Genomic DNA, 26,261 nt, shown 5'->3' on the forward strand with positions numbered 1-26,261 from the left:
TCATGTTCTGACTGTACCCCAAGAACAGAGACTGAAAAGAAATACTAATTGATCGGGAAGCCGGTCCCATTGGTATTTTTTTTATCCTCCTTGGTGGCCCTGGATCACTTGGAGAGCATGATGGGCGCTGTGGAGCTTCTCCGCTACACACTGCACAGGAGGCCCAGTTTCCTCTGGGCGGCCCCGTCGGCAGGGTCTGCCCAGTCGATCACTCCCTCTCTCTGCCAACTGTCGCGTCCGGGTCTCCGCTAAGCCAGTGCACCCTCGCAGCACGTGGTCCACGGTCCACTCCCCCTCTGTCTGGGACTGGAGTCGCCGGGAGGGCGGGGCGCGGCCGAGGCCGGAACCCAGTTCCCGGGCCCTGTTGCCCGCCGGAAGACGGAGGGGGAGGAACGCGTCCGCCGAGGCACGGAAGAGAGGCGGGGGACGTGTTTGAGGGGTGACACGCTAGTCCCGTTCGCCCTGTTTCTAGGCAATGTTTCCCAGAGTGTCCGCGGTCCTGCCGCTTCGCCCCCTCCCCCGCCTCCCTTTGTGCCCCGGAGGCCCAGAGGCGTCGGCGGCTGCGACTGCGCTCCTCAGTGCCCCGCACGGACCGGTCAGGTACCGCCTTGCGCCGCTGTCGGCCCCGCAGGTCATCCGGTCACCCCCGGGTCCCCTCCCGCTCCTTCAGTGACCACTGTCCGGCTTTCTGAGGCCGGTGCTCCAGCCTGCGGGGTCTTAGAAGCCATTGCTTCCAATCCGAGGAAAGGGAAGTCCCAGAAAGACACAAGGACTTGCCCAAGGTCGTAGGGCCGCGGTGACCTTCCTGCTCTGCTGCCCCGGGCTCTGCCGGCGGCGCGGCGCGCCTCGTCCCCGCCGCCACTTGGCCCCTCGTTTCATCCGGGCTCCGGAGGCGAGGCTTTGTTTTTTCTCTTTGGCTTCCCGAGATTGTGATGCCCGCATTCCCGCCTCCGTTTATTCTTTAGTTTGTTGTCGCATGTGCTCGGGTAGAGTGGCAGCCTCAGTCAGTCCTGCTTCGCGGAGCTCACTGTCAGCCCGGGGAGGCGGCTCGCGTGGAGTAATAAATAGCTGAGATAGTGCAGGGGGCACGGAACGCGCGGTTAGGTTAACAGCGAGGTGCTGGGTGAGCCCGTCGGGGCACCGAACCGCTGCGGGAGACGTTCAGAGTGTCCTTTCGGGAGAGGAATCTCAAAGAATCCGAAGGCGGACCAAGGCTTGGAGTTAACAAAGCAAGAAAAGGAGTTGTGGTGTACTCGCTGTTTAGTAGTTATTCTCTGATTCTTACGATTGTGAAACCTTGATTGTTCTGCATGCATTTCCACGCGGTGCGATTTGGGGCCACCGTGGTAAAGAAGCAGGACCCCGCGGCAGGTTGGTAGCAATGGGCGTGAGAAGTCGCTGGAGGGAGGAGCAGAGCTGCGCAGGGAGAACGGAAGGGAGGCGACCTCAGGAGACGAGGGTGGGGTAGTCAAAGCGACGGTTTCAGCGGTCGCCTTGAAGGATTAGGGTACCTCCTGTTAGCAGAAGCAGGAGGAGCGGCTTTGAGAAGGCTTTTAAGATGTGTAGTAGTTTTTAGAATGCAAACATATCTGTTTATGGGAAGAGGCTCCTTGACTACAGAAGACGGGAAAATGGGAAGTCTGTGTGAGAGGGGAGCTCTTCAGTGTGGCCTTGGATGTGTTGCATTCGAAGTGTTGATGCGACGCCCAGGTGGGAGGTTGGAGCTGGGATTTTCTCATTTTAGTGCGAGGGAGTTACTTCCTAGCCACTATTTTCCTGCGTAAATACACTGTCCATGGTGCTATAGCTTGGTCTTGGGAGGAAACATAGAAATATGGGTTATACATGAACCTCGCTCCCTCGATCGCCACCTTTCCGTGATACCTTTAACTTAACTTTCACATGGGAGGAAATAATTAGAGCACTTTCCTAAGTTGAGTAATACCATATGTTGTATATTATAACGTGGGTCCTTTGTACTGACTATGAGGATAGTACTTATGCAATGGGTTTTTCATTCTAGTTTTTGAGAGTCTGATGACTTTGCCTCTGACATTTTTATAAGCAGCCCAAATAGTCTGTTTCAGCATTTTTGGAAATTTGCCATTTTCTTTTTCATGAAAGGCCCCTAACCTGGCACTGCCATTTGCGAGCTTTGAGAACTTGATAGAGTATTTATTTAACCCGTGGTCTGAGGCAGGGTCTTGAGATCATTTCATCAGAATCACCTGGGGTCTGGGTTAAGTGCAGATCTTTGGACCCCATTTCAAACCTTCCAACTAATAATCTCTGGAATCTAAGTTTTGTTTGTTTATTTTTTTAATTGTATTTATTTTTTAGAGAGAGGGGAAGGGACGGAGAAGGAGAGAGAGAGAAACATTGATGTGCAAGAGAAACATTGATCAGGTTCCTCCTGCACTCCTGCAACTGGGGACCTGGCCGGCAACCCAGGCATGTGCCCTGACTGGGAATCGAACTGGTGACTTTTCAGTCCTCAGGACAATGCCCAGCCTACTAAGCCACACGAGCCAGGGCCATACCTCAATTGGAAAAAAAAAAAAAAAGAAATAAGAGAAAAGGGACGGGCTTGATTTAACAAATTTTAAAAACACAGAGAAACAGTTTTGTGAGTCTTTGCCGTATTATTTTGCATTGTATTTTTTCATTTTCTTCTCTTTTTTACTTTTATACATCTTTCCAGGACAAAAAATAACATCCAAAGATATTTTGGCACTCACAACGTGATCTATAGCAAGAAAGATGGGCAGTCCATTCCAACCCAGGAGATTTCCAAGGAGACAGAGAGCCAAGACAATAGCAAGGAGAATACGAAAAAAGACTTGTTAAACATCATTAAGGGCATGAAAGTTGAGTTAAGTGCTGTAAATGTACAGACCACAAAGCCCCCCGGCAGAAGACTACCTAAACGTCTGGAGGCTACAGTCGGCAGACCTCAGAAAGCTGCGGAAGATGACCCAAAGAAGAGGTAAATTAAGTTACAATTTGAATGTTCTTCTTTGAAGGTAATTTTTGAAAGTCCAGTTTTTTTCTTTAGAAAACAAAAATTTTAAAAAGTCTTTAGTTTTATTTCAAATTCAAATTAGAGCTCTTACTCTTCCCTCCATGCACCTTCTATACTTTCGTCTCAGCCTGATAAGTACATTGTCATCCTGTGCGTCAGCATTTGTCTGCCTTGTGAACCCTGCGGCAGCTCTCGGCTCTGAAAAGCTTTCCCTGACCCGCCTGTCCCGGATCCCATTTCTCCTGTCTGAGTCTCTATCCAGTGTCATCTGAATACTAATTAGTCTGTTAAAACCTTTATCTCTGTTTTTTTTCCTATTGTCATTAACATTTTTGAAAAAAAAAAAACACCCCAAACCTTCTCAATCTTCCACTTGTTTGATTTATCCTTCCTGCTGGACGGATGCCTCTTTAGAGCAGGAAGGATAAATCATTTTTCTCTTCCTCATTCTTCTCTTCCTGTGTGCCTCATTTTTCTCTTCCAGGACTTAGCACAGCATCCAAAGGAATAAGCGATAGATAACGCTCTTTGATTTGCTGTTATCAGTGTCTCAGGGAATCAAATGGAATCCGAGGTTTCCGAGGTTGCATTTATGTAAAATACTCATTTCTCTGTAAAATAGAGGCGTGAAAACTGTTCTAGAAAAACTACAAACTAAATATCTGCAAACAGATCATCTTGAGTGCATTTAGAAGTTGAATAGGTGAAACCTAAGCTCAAGCCTTTTGTAAAATGACGCTTTTTAAAGTAAAACAGTTGTTATTGTAATATGATTATATACAGTTTATGCGGTTTACATCACGTAACGACCACTGTTCAGGAATCCGTTTTGTCATTGTGGAGTTTGCCCGTTGTTCTACTCTTTTAGTGAATTTTCTGAAGGCTGGACAAACTCGTGGACCCCAGAGACGTTCGGCAGCGCAGGTGTGGGGTGGTGGGCGGTGATCAGTGGTAATTCTGATCTAGACTTGAATCACAGCTCTGCACATCCCGGCAGAATTTTTTCATTTAAAAATATACAGTAAAATTTTAAGTTAGAGAACATGGGATATACTGAATTAATGGAGGCTAAGTATCGGTTTGTAAACAGAGATTCTAATAATTACTTGAGAAATACTGTTACTGTTCTATAATTAAATAAGAAGAAGATATCTGTATACCTATAGATTTCACACATTCTCTTACATATTTATCAGTATTATTAACTACCATTTAATTGTCTCTTTAAGTTATTAATTAACAATTCATTTACATCCCGATTTGCAGGTAGCTTCATGTTTCAAAAGGGCTTGTTATGAAATTTCCATTAAGAAATTCCACCTACCATGGAATTTTAGCATGTTTACAAATGCTTTATGTGGCTTTCTTTGACCAGTAATTTTCAGTGCTCTGAGCTTATGTGGTGTCCTCAAAATATTGTAATTACTTGTGCTTGTCAAGAGTATTATATTTCACTCATTATAAGTGCAGTCAGTGATATTTTAATGTTTGTGGTGTAGCTTCAATGGCAATATTTTATGGTTGTGATAAATAGTGTCTTACATGAATGACCTCATTGATTTAAGTGATAAGGTATATGGCTTTAAGATTCCCATTTGTTATTTTAATTTGTTATTGCTGTCAGAACTTTTATGGAATCTCATTTTCTACATTGTGTCACATTGTATCAAAAGTACTCTGGAAAGTATAATTGGGTAGTAGAGAATAAGCTTATTCAAACATCATAGGTTCCTCCTCCTCCTCCTCTTAGAAACAAAATAAAAATATATACATTGTAGAATAGCGCACACACACATACTCATCCAGACTGAGTTGTTTATTAGCCCCCAGACCTGTTTATGACCCATTGTGCTTTTTATTATAGTCATATAATTCAGTTAACTGGTGTAGACATGGTTAAAATGAGTTATGCTATGCGAAGATTCAGTTAAGGTAATTTTTGAAATTGCTTTCCAATTAGGTATGAATGAGACGGGCATAATAGTTTAGGCAAATTCTACACGCAGGTTGCTTTGTAAGCTTTTTTTAAGTTCTTGCTCCATATTTCTACCTAAAGAAACCAAAACTGGAAGTATTGGGGAAAGTACTATGTGTGCGGTGTGTACTTAAGTGCTACATCTTGGAACCGCCATCAGTGGTCCTAGATTCAAAGAGGAAGCTTGGTCTTACATAAGAGACTGGTGGATGAGGAGCATTTGTTTTTAAAAATCGATCTTTTGATGATTCGTGCCCGCATGCGTGGCGGGTGGTTCCAGACACACACAGCTGGGTTAATCCCCATCTTTGGGTAGGGTGCGCTGTGGTCATTGCTTCAGACGTGGTCCGCTTTTTGTTTATTTGTATCCTTTAGTGAACCACCATTGGTATAGCTACTATGGCTGCACACCAGTTGCCCAAGAATTTAGTGGCGTAAAAAAACATTGTTTACGCTATGGATTCCATAGGGCAGCAATTTGAACAAAGCCAGGTGGAGCTTTCTTCATTGTGTCCGGGGCTTCAGTTGGAAGGTTTGGCAGGTCCAGAGCCTGGAACCACCTGGAAATTAGCTCTCTCGTGGGTCTGGGAGTTGGTGAGGCCTTTTGGCTGAGACCTTGGCTGGCACTGGTAGCAGAAACACCCACGTGTGGCCTCTCTGCGCCCGGGCTTTCTCCCGGCCTGGTGCCTGGCTTTGCAGAGCGAATGTCCGAGAGAAAGGGAGGGAGGAGGAATATGTACTGGCTTTATGACCTAGCCTGGGAATCCGACTGACCACCATTGTTACCATAGGTATTTAGCTAATTATTGATGAGAAAAGGGAAACAAAGGGAGTTAGACATTGAGCTTATTAATAAAAGGGAGAACGTGAGCCTGTTTGCTTCACCAGGAAGCCATAGCTTCATACTCCTGGGAATCAGCGCGCCTCCGAGGGAGTTAATCTTCCTCCCTCCGAGTGTCCAGGGCAGGACTGTTGCAGGGCGCAGGGGGTGGGGCTGGGCCACAGAGGCCTGCCAGTCTAGGGGGTGGGGACCCGTCCAAAGCCCACAGAGGCCTGGGAAGTTGGTCATTTCGAAAAAGCACCTGGTCTGTCCCTAGCCCAAGATAATGTAATCCCAGGGGAACAAAGCTCTCCCTCTCCGTGTGTGTGTGTGTGTGTGTGTGTGTGTGTGTGTGTGTGTGTGTGTTTCTCTCCCCGTTTCCGTGTCTTTCTCTCCCTCCCTCTCTCTCCTGGATAACCTGCACCTGCCCCATGCACTCGCGCGCCCTCTAGTCCCGCGTGGCCATGGCCGCGGGCCTCCGCGCGCAGGCTCCGGGAACGGCCTGGTCCCGCAGCACCGCGGGGCTGCCCGCCGGGCGCGCGGCTGGACTGTAGTGTGGCGCAGGCACCCTGGGCAGTGGCCTTCATCCGGCCCTGCTGAGGACAAGGCTGGACCTTTTCCACGGCGGGAGGGGTGGAGATGGGGCACTGGGGAGTCAGGAGGGGAACCCCCTTAATTTTACGTCAGCGGTAAAGTTTACCGTGGAGCCCCGTCCTGTGCGCAGCTCCGGAAGCTGCTCTCCTCGGGACACTGCAGGAGCCTTCTTTCCCCGATCTCACCTCCAGCCTCTTTTCCCGTGCTGCGTGGATTTGTGAGGAGCGCTCGTTTTTTGTCACAGCAACCGCCAGAAAATCGCCTTCGCGAGGCTACGCTGCCCTGGCAGGGAATGCGGGCGTGCACTGCGCAGGTTAGTGTGCACGCGTCAGGGACTGCACGGGGTTTTCCTGTCGGGCTGGGGGTGCCACAGGGCGCAGTTTGGGAAGCAGGGTCCTCGGCGACACAGTTTCTGAGCAGCGGTGGGACCACGCCCCTGTTTCTCCGAGGTCCTGTTGCCTAATTGAAAGGCTTGTCCGAGGCACCACTGAAAATCCAAGATCTCAGCAGAGGGTTGGCAGCGGCGCCCGGCTTTACGCCTCGCTTTCCTAACCCTGTCCTGAGTTTGGTCTCTGATCAGAAGCCCTTTCTAAATGTCAGCATCGCTCTCTCTGGTGGGGGTCGGGGGCTAGGAGTGAGAAACATTTCCTGTGCAGGTAGCTCAGAGGCGACGTGCCTGTCAGGCACAGGTGATAGAACTTGTCAGCGTAAGCAATGTCCAAGCCGGTAAGAGTTCTGTGAGTCTGTTTGATCCAAACTGGTGACAGCTGCCAGGAACCAAATCTCAACGGATTGGGAAGATGCTCCAGAAAATGGCAGTTTTACCACTTTTATCCGTCATAATCAAAGGGGAAGACATAAGGGGGTTACATGGAATTCACTGGTGATAGATTAGGGAGGCGGGAGAAACCGAAGTGGAGAACTCTCTGGTATTGGATAAAATAAAACGAATAGGTACGTGCTTCTTTTACGTTTGCGGGTATAGGATAGTTAACAATAGTTAACGTGATTATGACGGGGCAGGGGGTGTGGTTTTCGCTGTGCTTGTGCTATGAGGAATATGGGAAAAAAGTAAACTACTTTGATATTCCAAAGGTACGTTGTCAGGTAGCTTATCTTAGGTGGAAAAAGACAGCAGACACTGCTCAGTTAAGGTGAAGACTGGCCTTTGTTAGGGAACGGTACTCCTCAAGGATGTGACCGCCCGCCGCGAGCTGCTTTCCGTTGGGAAGGTTTCATTTCAGACCATCCTGTGTGGTGCCTTTGGTCTCTGAGTGTGTGAGGCCCCCCCAGGCCTCCCCTGAGCTCGTCAGGTTTAGTGTGCGGCCCCTTTTTCGTCCATAGACTTCTCAGTTCTTGAGTTTGGAGTGTGCAGTAATCCCGATGCCACATATCTCTTTTCTTTAGACAAATACTGCCAGAACTAGAATTGTTCGGTCAAAGGATTCATATTTTTTTTAGGTTTATGATACCAAATTGCCTGCCAAGAGTTACACCAATGTGTGTGCCCACTAAACGGTATCTTTCACTTCATCAGGGTCCCTTTTCTGAAATTGTTTATGCCACACAGTTCATTTTATAGAGGTTCAGAAGCACCGAAGGGTATTAAGTGAAAAAGTATGTACTCGTGGAAGAGTCTGCATTATAGAATGGAATAGATTGTTAAGAGATATTTTTTAAAGTTCTCATCACTTGTTAAAATCTATGTAGAAATATCCCTGTATTTTGATGACAGAGGCTCTCACACAATTTTTGCCAATTACACATTTCAAATTATAAACTCAAGAGTTAGGATTATATAACGAACACCACCGTCATAAAACGTATTGTTCTGGAAAATGAATATTCATCTATAGTCCTTATATACTCTGATCAAACATATGCAGGGTCCGGCAGAAATAAGGCCTGCTTGAGCGTGGCTGATAGGCTAATAATACGGGTGTAATAATTTATAGTTTTAATGTGAACATTTCACCTAGAATGTTACGTGGTGTGCTTGAGTGTGATATTGTTATGTTACAGAATGACATGCTTATGATTTTGTAATAAAAAAAGGGACAATATTTGTGCTGGATCCTGTATATTAAATGTGAAAATAAACTTCGCAATAGTTTATGAAAGAAACACAGTGATTTGAGATAAGATTTAAGTCTTATTATCACAGGTAACAGTTAAAGTAGCACATTTCTTTAAATCTAAGTGTTATATATCCTCTTTTAATTTTATTTTTCTTCTATTCCAATCGATTTTAGATCTCCCATAACTCAGTAAAGTCCTTCAAATTCAAATCTTGACCCAGCAACTTCAGGGATTTGGGAACTTTGACTTGCATATTAGACAACAGATCAAACTATATAAAAAGCCAGGTCTAGCAAAACATTCATTTGGATCCCCTTCATTGAGATTCTCAGTGAGTTAAAAAATGCAAATAATTTATTTTTATGTCTGGCATGTTTTGCTACTAACTTACCCTAATTAACCGAACAGCAGTGCTTTTTTGTTAGGGAAAATTTAAAGCAAGCAAAGTCCGATAGTGAACCTCTGTGCCCGCCACCCAGCGGCAGTGGTCGGCAGTGGTTGGCAGTGGTCGGCAGTGGTCGGCAGTGGTCGGCAGTGGTCGGCAGTGCACCCCAAGCTCCTCTGTCCTCGGTGCCTCCCCCACCCTCCGTCTCCTGCTTGGTGATCAGCTGGAGTGTTTAAAGCTTAGTCATAGGATTTTAACGAGTGCACCTTCCCACGTCACCCGCACAGAGTTCAAGGTGCAGAGCATTTTCCGTTGTCATCTGCCCCGACTTCTATCCTGTAGTGACCGCTGTTCTGATTTTTTTTACCTTAGATTAATTTTGCCTGTTCTAGAAGTTGATATAAATGGAATCATACAGTACATACTCTTTTTTGTATCCAATGTCCTTTGTACAGTTTCATTCATTTTGTGGTGCGAGCTAAGTACATTCCATTGTATAGATATACACATATCATAATTTGTTTTATCCTGATGGTAGATATTTGGTTGTTTCTAGCTTTAGGTTATTGTGAATAAAGCTTCTATGAACAGGTTTAGCCACTTTTATATTTGCTTCTTTTTTATATATGTGTGTGTGTGTGTGTGTATACATATATAAATAAATAAAATGGCATCTAGTTAAAAACCCACTAATTTATAATTTTTAGGGCGGATCCCTATTCGTCCACCTTAATGTATTTTTCTGAATTAATATTGTGCTTCAAAAAGTATCCCTTAACTTTAACCTTTGACATTTAAGTTTATATGAAACTGATACCTAATATTTAAGAGTTCTTGATTTTGTCAGAAATTGGAAGATACTTCTTTGAACAAAAAACTTTTCTCCAAAAATATCATTTTACTTTCCACTCAGCTAGTGGCATGATAAGTGGTGCCTCTTTTTTCTCATCTGTTTTTCATTTCCTTCTTCAGGAGTGAGTCACTGAGCCCTGAGTTGGTGGCTGCTGCCTCTGCCGTTGCAGAGTCCTTCCCTTCTGACAAGCAGGCGACCAAGTCTGAGCTGCTGCGGCAGCTCCGGCAGCACGAGGCGCTCTCGCGGGCCCAGGGAGACGGAGAGAGACCCAGAGTCAGGTCAGTGACTCAGCGGGGCACGTTGGCAGCGGGGCACGTTGGCAGCGCTGCCGTCTCGGAACGTGGTGTTTCCAGGTAACGGATGAGTCATACGAGGCCTGTCCAGAAGGGATCCGGCCATGTGGTGTGAAAAATAGAGACATTTACTGACGAAGACACAAGATACAAGAAACATTGTACATAGGACAGTGATGCCTCAGTCCCCTTCAGAGTGCACCTTGGGACCTCACACAGTTCTCCCAATCGCCATCAGCTGCCTCATGGTATTCTTTTTTATGGCTGATTAGAATTCCATTGTGTGAATGTCCCATAGTTGCTTTATCCACTCATCTCTTGATGGGCACTTGGGCTGCTTCCGTATCTTGGTGATTATAAATAACACTGCAGTGAACGTAAGGGTGCTTATGCTCTTTCGAATTAGTGTTTTGGATTCCTTTGGCTGTATTCCTAGAAGTGGGATCACTGGGTCCAAAGGCAGATCGATTTTTAAGTTTTTGAGCTGTCCCCCTGCTGCTCTCCACAGCGGCTGCACCAGCCTGCATTCCCACCCACACCGCAAGAGAGTTCCCCTTTCTCCACATCCTCACCTGCGCTTGTTGTTCGTTCTTCCCTTTCAAAGGTGATTTTAGTTTTAGGAAAAGCCAGAAGTCACATGTGCCAGGTCTGGGCATGAGGGGGACAGAGTCACCTGGGTGATTTGTTGTTTCACCAAAAAACTCTGCATGAGATGTGATGTATGAGTGGGCATGTTGTCATGATGAAGCTGCCAGTCTCCATAGCTGCAGCCTTCTGAAGCATCCGAATAATTTTCCGCAGAGGAATGTTGAAGCTTAACACAAAACTTGATGCAGATTCGTTGCTCTCTGTCATTTTGAATGTGTTGGCCACCCAGTACACATGCTGACTTAACAGTGTCTCCTGCCCCCACTGACAGTGCAGTGAAGTCATCATTGTTCACACTTGCACATTCCAGTCCCCTCTCCTTGGCTGCCAGGTTACATCCATGTCGTGCAAACCATTCTCACTATATTTATAAAGGCTGGACTTTTTCCGGACATACCTCATACATATAACATATTCATTTATATGCAAGATATAAGATATGTCTCATAAATGGAATAGTAGCAATTTGATTGTCCTTAGAAAAGCTCATGTCTTAAATAAGATTACAGTTTTTAGAAGACCAGTTGAGTGGTTAAAGTTTTCTTTTGAGAGGTTACAGAATTTCTGGTCCCTGAAAAAGAAATGATTAACTTAGTAATGTTATTAAAAATTAATAAATAAGTAACAGAATAAGACAGTTTCTCTGAGAAGGTTAATTTTTTTCAGTGACATAATTTTCTGGCTTTATGCACAATAGGATCATCTTCATGCCTGTTCCCTTTTTCTCCCTTCTCACTAAATTTTAGCTGACACCTTTCTACTTGCCCCCTCATCTCTCAGTGCTTCACGCCACGTTACCTTGCCTGCTGCTAAAAGCAGCGAGGCTGATGTTGCTTTGTTCTGGCAAGAGTCTGATTTAGCAGTTCTCGATGAGCTAGTACAGGATTTGTCTCGGGAAGTTAGAAAAAGCACAGGAGACTGGACTGTCGTTCAGGGCAATCATTTTATTTATATTTGAACAAGTGCAAGGCAATAAATATGGCTAAATTTCAACTTTAATTTCCTTTTTTACTCTAAGTGCTACATATATAGATATTGATAGTATGTTAGTTGCTCTAGATGTTAGACAGTTTTACGTAAGTGATACTTTGTGTCTTAAATGAACACATCTGAAGAACATCTTTAAAAGACAGGTAACATAAATCTCAGTGGTCTGTGGAATTTGAAAGTTAATATGTGACATAATCTTTTATTATAAGTTTTTGTATTATTGCATAGAAGTGAAATAAAAACTATGTTATATGCATCACGTTTTCTACTATTCTATAGCTAAAATTTGTAATACACTTGACTTTTTCCTATTTCAGTTTTAGTAACATAATATCGGATATGAAAGTTGCCAGATCTTCCACAGTCAGAGTCAGTACAAGACCAGTTCATCAGATTCAGTTTGATGAAGGTTCTGACAGTTTTGCTGACCGGGAGAAGACCGTTGATCTTAGCAAAAGGTATTGAAACTGTGCTGTCCATTTGGTTTTGTTGGTTTCATTGTAGAGTTACTTTATTGCTGTGCATTTATTGCTGGTAGGTCTCTGAGCAGCATGGATGCATTTATGTCTGTCTCCTTACCCTCCGTGTACTATTTCCTAGAGAGGGAGATATGTTCTGAGTTTAGTGTTCCTATACATTTCTGTGCTATAAATTCTGGGCTCTGTCTTACCTTTACCCATGGGGAATAGAGGTCTCCTGATGTACAGTAAATAGAGCGGGCTGAATTCTGACGTGAGAGATGCATTATTTTTCATCCTGATATGTGCCTAACAATGTCTGTTCCTAGACCCTTTTTATCTCTCCATATAATCATCTTTGTTCCTACCTTAGAGAAATAACCCACCATCGAAGAAAGAAGGCTCCATTATATCTTAAAGTGGAGCTTATTTGTGGCAATTTGAATTTTGCAATTTGAATTTAGCAATTTGTAGTTCTTACAGGTGCCAAGCCTTGCCTTACATGTTTTATAATAGAAAGCTGTCTGTGTTTACATAACGTTTCTATTCTTTAAGTGGTAGTTGGGGAAGGAAGCAGATATTTAGTATGGTCTGACAAAAACGGACTCAACTCTGTAGCAGATGTGCTCACAAATGGAATGTTTTTGATTTATATTTTATGGATTTTTAAGTGTAACCTCAGCCCTTTGTTAGCTCTTCCAGGTAGTACCTTCCCTATTGGTACAGGGAGACGGGAAGAGATGGTCAGAGGTTCACAAAGGGAGTTCAGGGGGTTGCGGTGACTTCAGAAGACTGTTTGGATTATGAATTTAAAGTGATTTTATAGCTGTGGCATATGATGGAATAAAGTAGAATGTGTATTAGAGGTTTACTTAAGGTTCCTGAAGAATATTTAAGTTGAATCTTCTTTGAATCAGAGTTTGAGGTGATTCCATGTAACTACAACAGAATGGTATGTCATCATTTGATTTTTAATGGTATTAGCTATCATTAAAAATGAGAAGGCAGCAAGGCAGAAGCTAAAAAGGTAGGCAAGGGTGTATGTGCATGGAAGGGCTTTGTTAAAAAGACGACCCATGGACTTGAGAGTAAGGGGAAGCAGCGGTGAGACGCCAAGCTGTTCACCTGCTCTGACCTGGGACAGCCTGAGGCCGGCCAGGCCTGCACTGGTGCTTTCCAGGTGGCGTGGAGAGGCGTGAGTCACAGGCACTGGCCCTGCAGTCACGCCGGCCTGCCTCGGAGCTGTGGCCCTGTGCCGCTGACTCATTCTGTGACTGGGGACTTTCAGAGCCCCACCAGCCTGCTTCCCCACCTACAAGATGCTGAACGTGAAGCCTGGCTGAAGCGTCTTTCTGTAAACTATGTGAGCAGACACACAGCGAGTGTGCGTTTCCTTCCCTTCCTCTTCAGTTCATTGGGCTTTTAAATTCCATACTTCGCTGCATTCTTCCCTCTTGACTGTGAGTCCCTTCAGCCCACCTCCCTGTTCGCTGGGCTTGAAGCTGAGGGACCGCGGGGCGGGGAGAGGGGTGCAAGGCACCACGCGGCCCTGGAGCGTCCGCGCTCTGCACGCTCCCCTGGGAAGCAGCCTGCTGCGGGGATGTGTGGTGGGGGGGGGCGCCTTGTCCAGTTTTAACGTGGCAATTGCATTTGCCAGTTTAATGGACTAGAAATACGTAATTTGATCCAGAAAATAATTCAGAATTATCTTAAAAGCTAACACTCCCTTTATAAACTGGTTTTAATCTGCCAGTAAATGTACTCAAGTATGAATGTGAATTGAAGCGTAAAGCAGTTGATTAAAATATACAAGGAAAAGTTACCTATTAACTCTCTGGCATCAATTTCAGTAGTTAAAAATAGTTATGTATAGGAAGTTAATCATTATTTTAAAATTACAAAAGAATTGCTTTGTAAGTGGGAATGTTTTGCTTTATCTGTGTAATAGTTTGTAATTTGTAATTAAACATGCAGTGTTTTCTGCCTTTAAACTAAGACAAATATTGATTCTAACAACTTTTTGATTAATTAATTAATTAATTTTTCTGTGCTCCTCTTTGGGTTCATCTTGTCGGGGATTCTCTGCACTTCCTGGAGTTGTATGTTTGTTTCCTTTGCCAGGATAGGGAAGTTGGTCGTTAATGTCTTCAAATAGGTTTTCAATCGCTGGCTCGCTCTCTCCTCCTCTGGTAACCCTATGATACAAATCTTGTTATGCTTGATGTTGTCCCAGAGGTCACTTACACTATCCTGATCTTTTAAATTCTTTTTTTCTTTATTCTGTTCTGATTGGGTGTTTTCTGCTACCCTATCTTCCAATCACTGATTCAGTCCTCTGCTTTATCTCATCTGCTGTTGATTCCATCTAATGTAGTATCTATTTCAGTTTTTGTATTCTTCATTTCTGACTTTTTTTTTATGGCTTCAATCTTTTTGTTTAAGTTCTCACTGAGTTTATTGACTTTTCCCCTAAGTTCACTGAGCACCCCTATAACCAGTGTTTTAAACTCAGTATCTGGTAGTTTGCTCGCCTCCATTCTGTTTAGTTCTTTGTCTGGAATTTCACTCTCTTCTTTCCTTTGGCCTCTGTGTCTTTGCCTCCTCATGTGTCTGCCTTCCTGTGTTTGCTTCTATATATTAGGTGGAACTGCCCCATATCCCAGTCTTTGTGGGGTGGCCTTGTGTAGCAGGTGTCCTGTGGGGGCCGATGGCACAGTCTCCTTGGTCACCTGAGCCGGGTGCTCTGAATGCTCCTTGTGTGGGTTGTGTGCCCCCTGCTGTAGTTAAGCCTTGACTGCTGCTGGCAGGCATGTCAGGGGCTGCGTGGGACCGACCCTGAGTGACTGCAGTGGACAAGCTCTTTGGGGGCCCGCCCCATGGAGTGGGATTTGCTACAGCAGGGCTCCGGGGCCTGCTGAGTCTACCCTTTGGGTGTGTCATTTGTGGAGCTAACCAGGTGGGGCCCTGGCGTGGTCTGAAGCCGGCCACCAGCTGCGTTGGTCTGGGGCTCTGGTGCGGGCCCAGGCCCGCTGCTACCTGTGCCCAGCCCCACTGCTACCTGTGCCCAGCCCCGAGGCCAGTGGGTAGGACCTGCAAAGTGCGTGTTTGGCAGCTGCCTGTGTTGGGCTTGGAGGCACCTGGGAGGGGCTGTGCTGTGCACCGAGGCCAGAGGCCAGCTGCCGCCGGTGCTGGGCTGGGGCTCGCTCCGCCAGGGGTACAGGGTACGTTGAGGCTGGCTGCTGCTAGTTGGGGGCCTTTCAGAGACTTTAGGGAAGCCCACACTGAGGGCTGAGGCCAGCTGCTTGTGAGTAACAGGCACTGACAGGTTCTACCCCATGTGCAAGTTGTGTGGGGTGGGTTCTCAGGGACCAGCCCAGGAGAGTGAATTTGATGGAGATTCAGGTATGGCACCAGCCTACACACGCGGGCCGGGCTGGGGGCGGGCTCAGCAAAGGGGCAGTGGCCCCCGTAGGCACGTTTAGTGTTGGAGTGAACTGCCCCTCCAGCGGACATCCTTAAGCCAGCAGTTCAGTTCTTCCCTCTTTGTCCCCAGTGCTTTGAGTTGCTGCCCCAACGCTGGAGCTCAAAGCCGGTGAGCCCCCCCGTGAGTGACTCTGGGCCCTGGCTGGTGTGGCTCAGCGGGCTGAGCGCCGGCCTGCGAACCAAAGGGTCTCTGGTTTGGTTCCCAGTCAGGGCACGTGCCTGGGTGGCGGGCATGTCTGGGACTCCAGAAGCCCTCCTCTCACCTGGACAGGCTCCCGGTGATTTCTTCAGCCCGATGCTGTGGGGACTCCTCCTCCTGGCACTGGTGGTCCGGGCCAGGGCCCTTCGCCCCGCACCCCTCTGCATCGGGGTGTTCCTCCTGATGCGTGACCGACGCGCACTGGATGTGGGGCCGGTTGTTTCACGTCTCCGCCCCTCCTCCCAGTGTCTCTGAGGCTGCTTCTTTACTTCGTTGGTTATAGGAGTCTCTTTTCTTAGTCTTCAGGCGGCTCAGAGGTGGCGGCTCTTGTACTGTGGCTGTAACTTTGATGAGGTCTCTGGGGGCAGCAAGCACAGCGTTTACCTACTTTGTCATCTTGACTGAAAGTCCTGGATTCATTCCTAGTAACGTCTAATGTAGCATATTTTGATAGCGTCCTACAACATTGAGTTTTCTTCCTTTTTTTAAAAAAAGATTTTACATATTTACTTTCAGAGAGAGGGGAAGGGAGGGAGAAAGAGAGGCAGAGAAACATCCATGTACGAGAGAAACCTGGGTTGCCTCTCTCTCGGTTGCCTCTCGCACACCCCCAGCTGAGGACCCAGCCTGCAGCCCAGGCATGTGCGCTGGGAATTGAACCAGCGACCCTTTGGTTCACAGGCCGGCGCGCAGTCCACTGAGCCACACCAGCCAGGGCAACATTGACTTTTCTAAAGCATTAATATAAGATGGAGCAAATAACAATTACGGCAAATTAGGCTAATCTTTTCAGTTAGGTATTTTGGAAATGAGACCGCTTTAACTGCTTTGTTGACTTATGCTGTAAAAATTTAAGTGCATTTGTTTCTGTTTTTAATTATCAGTCCTAAAGATGTGGCAGTTTAGTTAAAATGTCTGGTGTCAGAGGAATTATTTTTAATACCTACATTTGTATACTGTATATAAAATTTTCCTCTCAAACAACTTTTATTGACAGTGAATAGAAGTAGTCATTAAATGAATTATTTTTTTTCTTTTTTGGTTTTAGGAGAAATATATTCAAGGGGAAGAGACTTAATATTTTCGATCTTACGGAGGCTACTCAAGAGGTACCTGAAACAGGTTCGTTAATAAAAAAACAATACCATGTAGAAAAATTCCATCTTTCAAAAACATCCTGATTATTTGATTGCATAATAATCAGGGATTTCAGTATTCCTGTCGTTGGCTGGCATCCTGCTTAGGGATGGACGCGTGGCCATTGTCAGTCTTGGCCAGGTTCTGCTCCTGCGATGCTGCAGACCTCGAGATGGGCGGTCAGGGCCGGCCGCCAGCTGCGTGGATCCCAGCAGCAGGCTGGCTGCTGCCTTGGGGGCGAACGTCAGTGACCGCCTGCTCTGGGCAGCGCACCTGGGCGCTGGCTCGGACCGGGGCCGCGGCTCCCGCCCGCTGTGGCTCCGGCCCTCAGCGGCTCGCTCTCTGGAAGAACAGGCAGCGGTTACAGAAGTCACGTGCTGACTCAGTGGCTGCTCAGGCGAGGGGGAGAAGAGCATTCTGGAGATGTGGTCAGTGGGCTTGCAGTGTTTTCTTTCTTAACACACAGTCTCTTCTCCATTCTGTCTCCTTTCTTCTTTGGGCAAGAAGTCAAGTCCTTCAGATTTTCCATTTTAAGTCTAATTAAATGAGAAATAAGAGTATCCTCTTACTTGGCATTAAATTTGATTTAGTGATAAATTAATACAAATGGTCTCCAGCTTACAAGTGACTTCCATTTCTAAAGATTGTAAGTTAGCTTTTTGGTCCTTGGTAGAAATAATTTTATATTTGATGTTTAAGCTCGTAGGCCAGCCTCCAGTGACTCATTTTAACTATCATTTTATTAAAAAAACTCATGATATTAGCAGCCAGGTCTCACTGATCTTTGTATACCCACCAGCACCCAGCCAAGTGGCTTACAGATAATAAGAATTAGTTATGTTAAATCTTAAGTCCTTTTTTGAACAAATTGAACTAAAAACATATATCCGTAGAGGAAAGGCGTTGATTCAGTCAGTGTTTGTTCATTTAAATGAAGGTGATGCCAAGAGAACGAACAATGGGCCCTGTGTCGTGCAGGCTGCATTCTGTCCTGTGTGACCAACAGGACAGGCACAGGCATGGGGACAGGTCCCTGTCCCCTGTGGCGACTATTCAGTTTGCCTCAAAAAGAGAATTTGCTATCAGGGCAACTGCTGTTGTCTCTCTAATGAGCAGCCGGAGAAGCACTTGGGTTTTTGCAAAAGCCAGCTTGCTTTTTTCAAAATCAGAAATCTTATTTCTAGAACGGAAATTAGCTAGCAAGGCAGTAATGAAGTTGTATGTGTCTTATAAAACAGTATAAAATAATTATACTCTAATAAGGAAAGTAATGTACAAATTTATGTCAATTTACTTGAAGAAAGGTACTCTTTTAATAAAGCTATACTTGCATGAGTCTAAAGAATGTTTTTTTCCCAGTTAAATGCTTTCAATAATTACTTATTAACCAAATAAATGAGTTCTTCTGTCCCCTGATTTCCACGTGGTGCTCCTCCCTGAGTTCTTACCAGTACTGCAAAGGCTATAGTCATAGACCCTGTTGCTTACTCTGGAGTGATGCGGGGCTGAGAGGCCAGGTAGCTGAATGGAAAGAGGTTTGGTGTTGGACATCTGAGTTCCTCAACTTCGGATTCTGCCGCCCCGAGCTCCTCGAGTCTCCCTTTCCCCACCTACAAAGCGGGCGAATACCCACGTCTCCAGGGTTAAATGAGGTGGTGTAATTAAAGTGTCAGCCACGGTGCCTGGATCCCGGTGAACCTTCAGTCACTAATTATTAACACTAAGAATAATAATGCTGGTGGCGATCATCGTGGGAAAGACGCAGGTTGATCGCTGTCCACTGAATGAATTTAAAAGATGTGGCCATGGTAATGAAGTCATCGCGCTGCCATGATTCCTCTGTAAATGTGGCTGATAAGCCTGCTGTGACCTTTTCTCTGTGTCACATGTTCGAGGCCAGCATACTTAATATCCAGCAGTCAGTGTGTGGTTCATACGTGAACTGTCATATACCTGTCTCTTCCTTTTTTTTAAAGATTTTTATTTACTTATTTTTAGAGAGAGGGAGAGAGAGGGAGAAAGAGAGGGAGAGAAACAGCGGTGTGCAGTTGCTTCTTGTGCACCCCCTATAGGGGGCCTGACCTGTAACCCAGACATGTGCCCCGATCAGGAATAGGACTGGGGTCCCTTCGGTTCTCAGGCCGGCGCTTAAGCCACAGAGCACACCCGCAGGGCATATATCTGTCTTTGTATGGACATATGTTTTCTTTTAGGAGTAAAATGGTTGCATGATAAATGTATTTCTTCGCTTTTTAAGAAACTTCCAAACTAGTTTCCAAAGTGGTCGTACCATTTCACATTCCTACCAGTGGTGACTGGTGCAAGTATGACTCATTCTTGAAAAATGTCTTAAATTTCCAAAACAAGTGATTGAAACATGATATGATGGTGCTTATAAGCTACTATTAATACTACCTTACTCGGTAAGAGTTGGTTGTGAGGATGCATGAACTAGTGCACCAAAGGCATTTAGCACGGAGTAAGTACTCAGTATCCATTAGTAGTATTATCACTATTATCATAATCACGTTACTTTTTCTTTGGTCTTTATTAGTAGTACGTTAGTGACTTAACAGACTAAAAATAAAGGTAAACAGATTGGATCTTAAAGATCAAAGTCATGTTGTATAAAATAGATTTATTTTCATAAAAATATCTTTAAACAAAATACATGTTTCTTTTTGCCTTTCCAGTGGAGGAGGCAGTGAGACTTCAGGGGTTGGTTTCCTAGCGTTGTAGTAGGAGTCGAGGCCTGCAATGGTTGTAATCGCAGTCTTTGTATGCCACACATACACACACACACACACACACACCTACATGCATGTTTCAGCTTTAGCTCTCAGAGAGTGACCTTTCATTGTATAGTACTAAATTAGGAGCTTCAGGGTCTGAGAATGTATTACCAACTCAGAGCTGATTATAACATTTTTAAAAAGAAGGATATCGACATTGACCTGTGCTTTTTTTGAAATGCTTTCCTGTACAGAAGCAGCACCCTCACTCTGGGATGTGGAATTTGCTAAGCAGTTGGCGGCAGTCAATGAACAGCCCTTTCGGAATGGCTTTGAGGAGATGATCCAGTGGACGAAAGAGGGGAAACTGTGGGCGTTCCCCATTGACAACGAAGCGGGTGAGCCGCGCCTGCAGGGGTTTGCGGAATTCCCTGAGTGAGACTGGATCTGGCAGATGTTCAGACATTTGGTTACGGAGCCTAGATATTTACATGAATGTCAGACGTTCTGGAACTATCTTTGTGACGTCCTAAAAGAAATTTGACAGTATTTCTGAAAAGAATGTAAGAATTTCACTTAATTCTAGGCGTTTGGTAAGGAAAATGAGGACGTAAAATTACGCGGCCGAAATGCACCATGGGTTTCTGTGCCTTGAGTGCTGGGGGACCGTCTTCTGGCTGTGGCAGGGGGCTGCCTGGTAGCTCTGACACACCCTGCTGGTATGAGATTACACTTTAATTTTGGAGACCATTACAGCTCTCAGTCTTATGCTGCTATCTTTTATTTATAAAACCACCGTATCGGTGAGGTGCAAGTTTCTTGTATTCAAAGTCACTCAAAGTAAAAATGTTAGGAGGCTTTGAAATTCTTTGGAAGTCTTTGGCTGTACATAGATGCTTTGAACTGGTAATAAAATATTATCTACTTCCCTGGAGATTTTTCTGGAGATGATATCTCCTCCTCAATCAAGAGGAAAGCACTATTACTGTGCTCTTTATTTCTTATTGCGCCCACGTCGTCATCAGGTAAACGCTTTCATTGAATTTTATAGGTGTATTTTCAATTAAAAGGGATTGATTTTCTTTTATGTTAAGATTAGCTAGAAGTTGCAAACACCTCATTAATTCTTGGGAAAATGTAGTCCATACTTTAATCTTTGTAGTTTTATGCTTTCACTGTAATATTTTAATTTTTTATGATCTTTCATTTCTTTTGAATTAACAAGTAGAATGGAAGCTTAACTATGAGAAATATTTAGTTTTATATTTTCATAAAGTATTACGTTGTGTAAAACTTTAGAGACTTACAGATCCTTTAGCAAAATCTTATGTTTTGTATGTTTTATGGTATACGCAGTAATACAGCATACTGTGTTTAAGCTGTTACACAACATGTATATTTCTTAAAGCGTTATGGTTTCTGCACCCTGTGAAGTATCAGGGTGAAGTAAAACAAAAAGAAAAGGAAAAAGCAGACTCGTAGTTGTGCAAACCTGAGTACAGACCCCAGTTCTGTCGCTTGTTAGCCAGTTGCCTTTGAGGAAGTTATTTAACCTTTTGAACCTTGGTTTCTTCATCTGTAAAATTAAAGGTACCTCATTGGAAGAATAGAAGAATTAAGTAAGATAAAGTCATTGAGTTGCTGAGCACAGTTCTTGGATGTAATACTTACGTATGAATAAATGTTAGTTCTTTCCCCTCCTCTATGAACATAGAATTGTGAATGTAGCGAAAAACTATCACAACGTGTGATAGAAGGGAACATGTCATGATTTACTGGATCCTGGGTGTTCTGCGTCTTCATGGTTAAACACAGGTGTTAGGCCCCAGCGCCGAGGCGGACTAGCGTGTGGCTTGGCTAAGGAGAGGCAGGGAGGTGGTGGTTAGCAGTTCGGGTTCCCAGGCGATTTGCACCTTAACCTCTCAAGCCACGCCGCTCTCATCTGCGCAACGCGGGGAGTAACGATAGGGCTGATTTGGGGGGGTCCTTCGAAACACGTGAGATCATGCAAGGAAAGTGTCATCACTGCCATCACCTCGGTTCGCAGGGCGGTGTTGGGAGGGGACCGGCCGCGCAGCGGTGCCCTGTTGGTGCGGTCGCACCCCCGCATCTCCCGACATTAGCAAGCAGAGCGTGTACTTTCTAGGACCAGCAGCTGCTGTCACAGGAAAGTGGAGCTTGGCAGTACAGTGCCATCAACAGGAAAATGCTGAGTTCATTAAAATTTTGAGTTCCCAAACTCCAAAGGACTTTATCTTAAATGTGACCTGGTGTTGATAATGTTTAATTTCTAAAAAAGGGAAAAAACCGTGTTTTTTGGTCAGGTTGTGAAGATAGCTGCAACAAGTGTCCATATAACTGTTCGTGTAATTGATGCTCCAGGGTGGGAAAGGGAGGCGTCTCGCTTCCAGCTCCCGAGGGAGCTGTCCCCTGAAGGAGAAGCCGGCGCGGGCTGGAGGCCGCGCACTCTGCTCCCCTCCCCGAGCGCCCGGCACAGCGGGGCTGGAGCCTGCGCCGCGCCTGAGCGCCCGCAGCCCACGGGGCAGCAGTGTCCTTCCTGTTTCCTGCTCTCGTTTTGAGATTAACAAAATGTCATGTTCTCTTTACCACAAATCAGCTTCATGGGATTTACTTTGGTGCTTTTGGGGAAAGATGTTTTATTTTTAGGGGCTAGCCATGTCCGTCTTGGAACACAACACTGAAAATGACAAATGACATGTCCTGTTTTATAATTTACTTCCCAGTGTTGTGTTTTCTCATGTAAAAATATAATTTGTTGTTTTGCCACTTAAAATGTGTAAGTTATTTTTCTAATCCAAAGTAGGTTTTTGTTTTGTTTAAGTTTTGGTTTTAAGAAATGGTTTGTCCCTTGTAGGGTGCTTTGCCAGCATGGAGATGTACAAAAGCTGTTGGGTGGAATTGTTCCCCATTAGATATTATAGTGTTGTATGTTGCATTGATAAGAAAACCATTTTTATTTTAGCTTTGACTTTGACTTTAATTAAATGTAATCATGTTTTTGCTATTACCTAGTTCACTGAATTGCTCTTAAATATCTGTTAGCCATACATAGATACAGTCTACCAAATTCATACATAGATACAGTCTACCAAATTAAGGGTGTTTGGCGATCCTCCCTGAGAGTAAGTCAGTTAGAGGCGTCAGTGGACAAGAAAATTCACTCACGTATGTTAACCACACTTCCACCAAGATGTTTGTCACTTCCATCAGGGGCTTTCCTACAATGTCTGCTGTTCCTTGGATTTTTGCCCCACTTTAGAGGAAGGCATAGAAAGCCTCTTACCGGGTGTGTGCGCCTGGGTGGGGCTTGTCAGCTGGCAGCTTCCCTTTCCGGGGGGCTGGGAAGGAGCCAGCGTGGAGAGCCTCAGGGCTCCCTGTCTGTGGGTTCTCCTTGAGCCTCTCTGGTTCTCAGTGCCGTGCAGGGGCACCCCCTGCCCCCCTCCCCCCCACCGCCCTGCCTGCAGCGGCCTGGGAGGAGGGGCTTCTCACCATCAGGATACAGACTGCTACATAGTTGCTCTCTGATCAACTCAGTGACTTAGCTCTTTTTCCACTTTAATTTCTCCAGAAAGTACAGTGCCCATCTTCTTTGGGAATCATGGCAGCGTCATCCTGCGGTGCGGGTGGGCATGGGACGTGGGAGAGTGAACTATTCCCTAAACCAGTTTTAATTAATCTTCCCTTTTTTGTCCCTCCTCCCTGCTCCTAATTTCAATGGTACAATAGTCCCCACTTCTCTGTGGGGGGTATATTCCAAGACCCCCCCCAGTTGATGCCAGAAACCGCAGATAGTACTGAACCCGTATATACTATATTTTTACCCACACATGCATATCTGTGATAAAGTTTAACTTATAAATGAGGCATAATAAGAGATTAACAGCAATAACTAATAATAAAATAGAACAGTGGTAACAGTATACTGTAATGAAAGTTGTGCCAATGTGGTCTGTCTGTCTCTACCATCTTCTGGTACGGTCCTCACCCTTCTGGTGACGCGAGATGACCCAGCGCCCACGTGGCGAGGGAAGTGAGGGGAGGGTTCTTATCAAAGTGACTATTGGGTCATGTGAGTTTTCTTTAACCTGTTTATGTGGTAGACTACATGGATTTTCAAATATCCAGCCACAATTACACATGTGAAATAAATCCCACTTGATCTTGGCGTATGTCTTTTTATATGGTGTTGGGTTTGTTTGCTAATTTAAAAAAAAAAGTTTTTGCCTCTAAATTAATGAGAGATATTGGTTTAAATTGTTTTCTCTCCTTTCCTCTCTTCTTTCTTTCTTTCTTTTTTTTGTCATGTCTTTGTTTTTGATAACAAGGTAATACTGGCTTAACAGAGTGACTTAGGAAGTGTCCCTTTTAGTTTGCGGAAGAGATTATGTAAAATTGGTGTCAATTTTTCTTTACATGTTTGATAAAATTCTCAAGTGAAGTTATCTGGACTTATGGAGTCCTTTTGTGAGAGCTTTTAAATTACACATTCCTTTTCTTTAGTAATTATAAAACTGTATTATCTATTTTTTTTGGAGGGTGGTTTTGTTTAATGGATTTTATTTTCAGTTGTTCTTTATTTCTCAGATTGTTGAATTTGTGAGTGTAAAGTTGTTTATGGTGTTCCTTTACTATTCCTCTAATGATATCAGAATTTATAATAATAACCCTTTTTCATTCCTAATATTGGTGGTTGGTGCTTTCTCTGCTTTCTTCTTTATAGGACTTGATAGAGATTTATCAATGTTACTGATTTTTAAAAGAAGCAGGTATTGATTTCATTGATTTCTCTATTTTCCTGTTTTCAATTTTGTTGATTCCTGATATCATTTATTTGTTATTTCCTTCCTTTTGCTTGCTTTGGGATTGTCTTGCCCTTTTTGTAGGTTCTTGAGGTGGGAGCTCAGATTCTTTGTTTGAGATGTTCCCTCCTCTTCTGTGTGTGCGTAGTACCATGTGTGTGCGCTCAGCCCTGTCTTTGCTACGTCCCACGCAGTTTGATGAGTTGTGTTTCCATTTTCATTCAGTTGTATATTTTTTAAAATTTCCTTTGAGACTTCCTCTATGATCCATGAATTGTTTAAAAGTATATTAATTTCCAACTGTTTGAAGATTTTCCTGTTGTCTTTCTGTTACTTTTAGTTTGATTCCATTATGATCAGAGTACATACTATATATTCCATTATGTTAGATGTGTTGAAGTTGTTTAGTGATCCTGGATATGGTTTACTAGGTGAATGTTTCATAGCTACTTGAAAAGAATCTCTGTTCTGCATCGTTTGGTAGAGTGTTCTGTAGACAGCAGTGTCGTCCTGGTGGTTCTTCAGTTCTTCTATATCTTTGCAAATTTTCTACTGGTTGGTTTTCTCAATTGCTAACAGGAGGATATTGAAATACCCAGCTATAAATTGTAGATTTTTTAATTTCTTCATTTCCATGATTTTTTCTTTCACATATCTGGAAGCCTTATTGTTTGGTATGTGCATAATTCAGGTGTTATCTCTTCTTGGTGGATTTATCCTTTTAATATGTAATGTTCCTCTTTCGCCAAAATAATTTTTTTGCTCTAAAGTCTACTTTATCTGATATTAATATAGCTACTTGCACTTTCTTTTTTTAAAAATTAATGTTAGCAAGAGACATCCTTCTCCATCCTTTTACTTTCAACTTACCTGTTGAAGTGAGTTTCTTGTAGATAGCAGATATCTACTTTGCCAACCTCTGTCTTTTGATTGGTGTATTTTAAAGTAACTATCGATTTGTTAGGACTTAAGTCTCCAATTTCATTATTCATTTTCTGTTCATTTTTTCTATTTCTCATTCCTCTTTTTCTTGGCTTCCTGTGGGCTGCTAGAACATATTTTAGGACTCCATTCTGTTTCATTTATGTATTTTTAAGTATAGTTTGCATAGTTTCCTTAGTGGTTGTTTTAGACATTAAAATATTTATTAGCAGTAATTGCTGCTACACTTTGAACATTTGTACTATGCTGAGCACTGTAAAGGAACTTTTTTAGCTTTGTGTCTATTTAATCTTTACAAAAAACCCATGAAAAAGATGCTGTTTTAACCTTGATTTTATGCCTGAGGAAGCTGATGTTCAAAGAAGTTAATTAAATTGCCCAGTCATGCAGTTATTAAATTGGTGGGCGAACGTAGGGTCCAACTTCAAAATTCATGCCTTTAACTATAATACTATATTATATTAATGTTAATTTTATATGATGTAGGTTTTACATTCAAAATTATAACTTATTTTGTCTCACATTTTTTAGGTTTTGATGATGATGGTTCAGAATTTCATGAACATATATTTCTAGATAAATACCTGGAAGATTTTCCAAAACAAGGACCAATTCGCCACTTCATGGAGCTGGTGACCTGTGGGCTTTCCAAAAACCCACATCTGAGTGTTAAACAGAAAGTGGAACATATTGAGTGGTTTAAAAATTATTTTAATGAAAAAAAGGATATTCTAAAAGAAAGTGACATACAGTTCAATTGAAGACCATGGAAATTTTTATTTCAAGCTGTTGGAGATGTTAACTAAATAAAATACTTTTACTAGAAGTTTA

At 43.9% G+C, this 26,261-nt stretch overlaps 1 protein-coding gene across 1 annotated transcript; it reads left to right on the forward strand.

The window, feature by feature from the left end:
- Positions 1-379: 379 nt before the first annotated feature.
- MRPS31 (mitochondrial ribosomal protein S31) lies at positions 380-26,261 on the forward strand. The gene is made up of 7 exons (XM_054586510.1): positions 380-600; positions 2,702-2,986; positions 9,848-10,006; positions 11,977-12,117; positions 16,848-16,921; positions 19,923-20,066; positions 25,962-26,261. The coding sequence occupies exons 1-7, from the start codon at positions 476-478 to the stop codon at positions 26,189-26,191; spliced, it is 1,158 nt and encodes a 385-aa protein (XP_054442485.1). The 5' UTR covers positions 380-475; the 3' UTR covers positions 26,192-26,261.

This window comes from Pteronotus mesoamericanus, unplaced genomic scaffold (assembly GCF_021234165.1).
Source record: "Pteronotus mesoamericanus isolate MK-2021 breed Mesoamerican mustached bat unplaced genomic scaffold, CSHL_Meso_final contig_94, whole genome shotgun sequence".
In the NCBI taxonomy this organism is placed as follows: domain Eukaryota; kingdom Metazoa; phylum Chordata; class Mammalia; order Chiroptera; family Mormoopidae; genus Pteronotus; species Pteronotus mesoamericanus.

Coding starts and splice junctions, on each gene's coding strand:
- MRPS31 (XM_054586510.1), top strand. CDS start 476: ATGTTTCCCAGAGTGTCCGCGGTCCTGCCGCTTCGCCCCCTCCCCCGC. Junction 10,007..11,976: donor GGAGAGAGACCCAGAGTCAG/GTCAGTGACTCA, acceptor TTCCTATTTCAG/TTTTAGTAACATAATATCGG. Junction 20,067..25,961: donor CCCCATTGACAACGAAGCGG/GTGAGCCGCGCC, acceptor CACATTTTTTAG/GTTTTGATGATGATGGTTCA.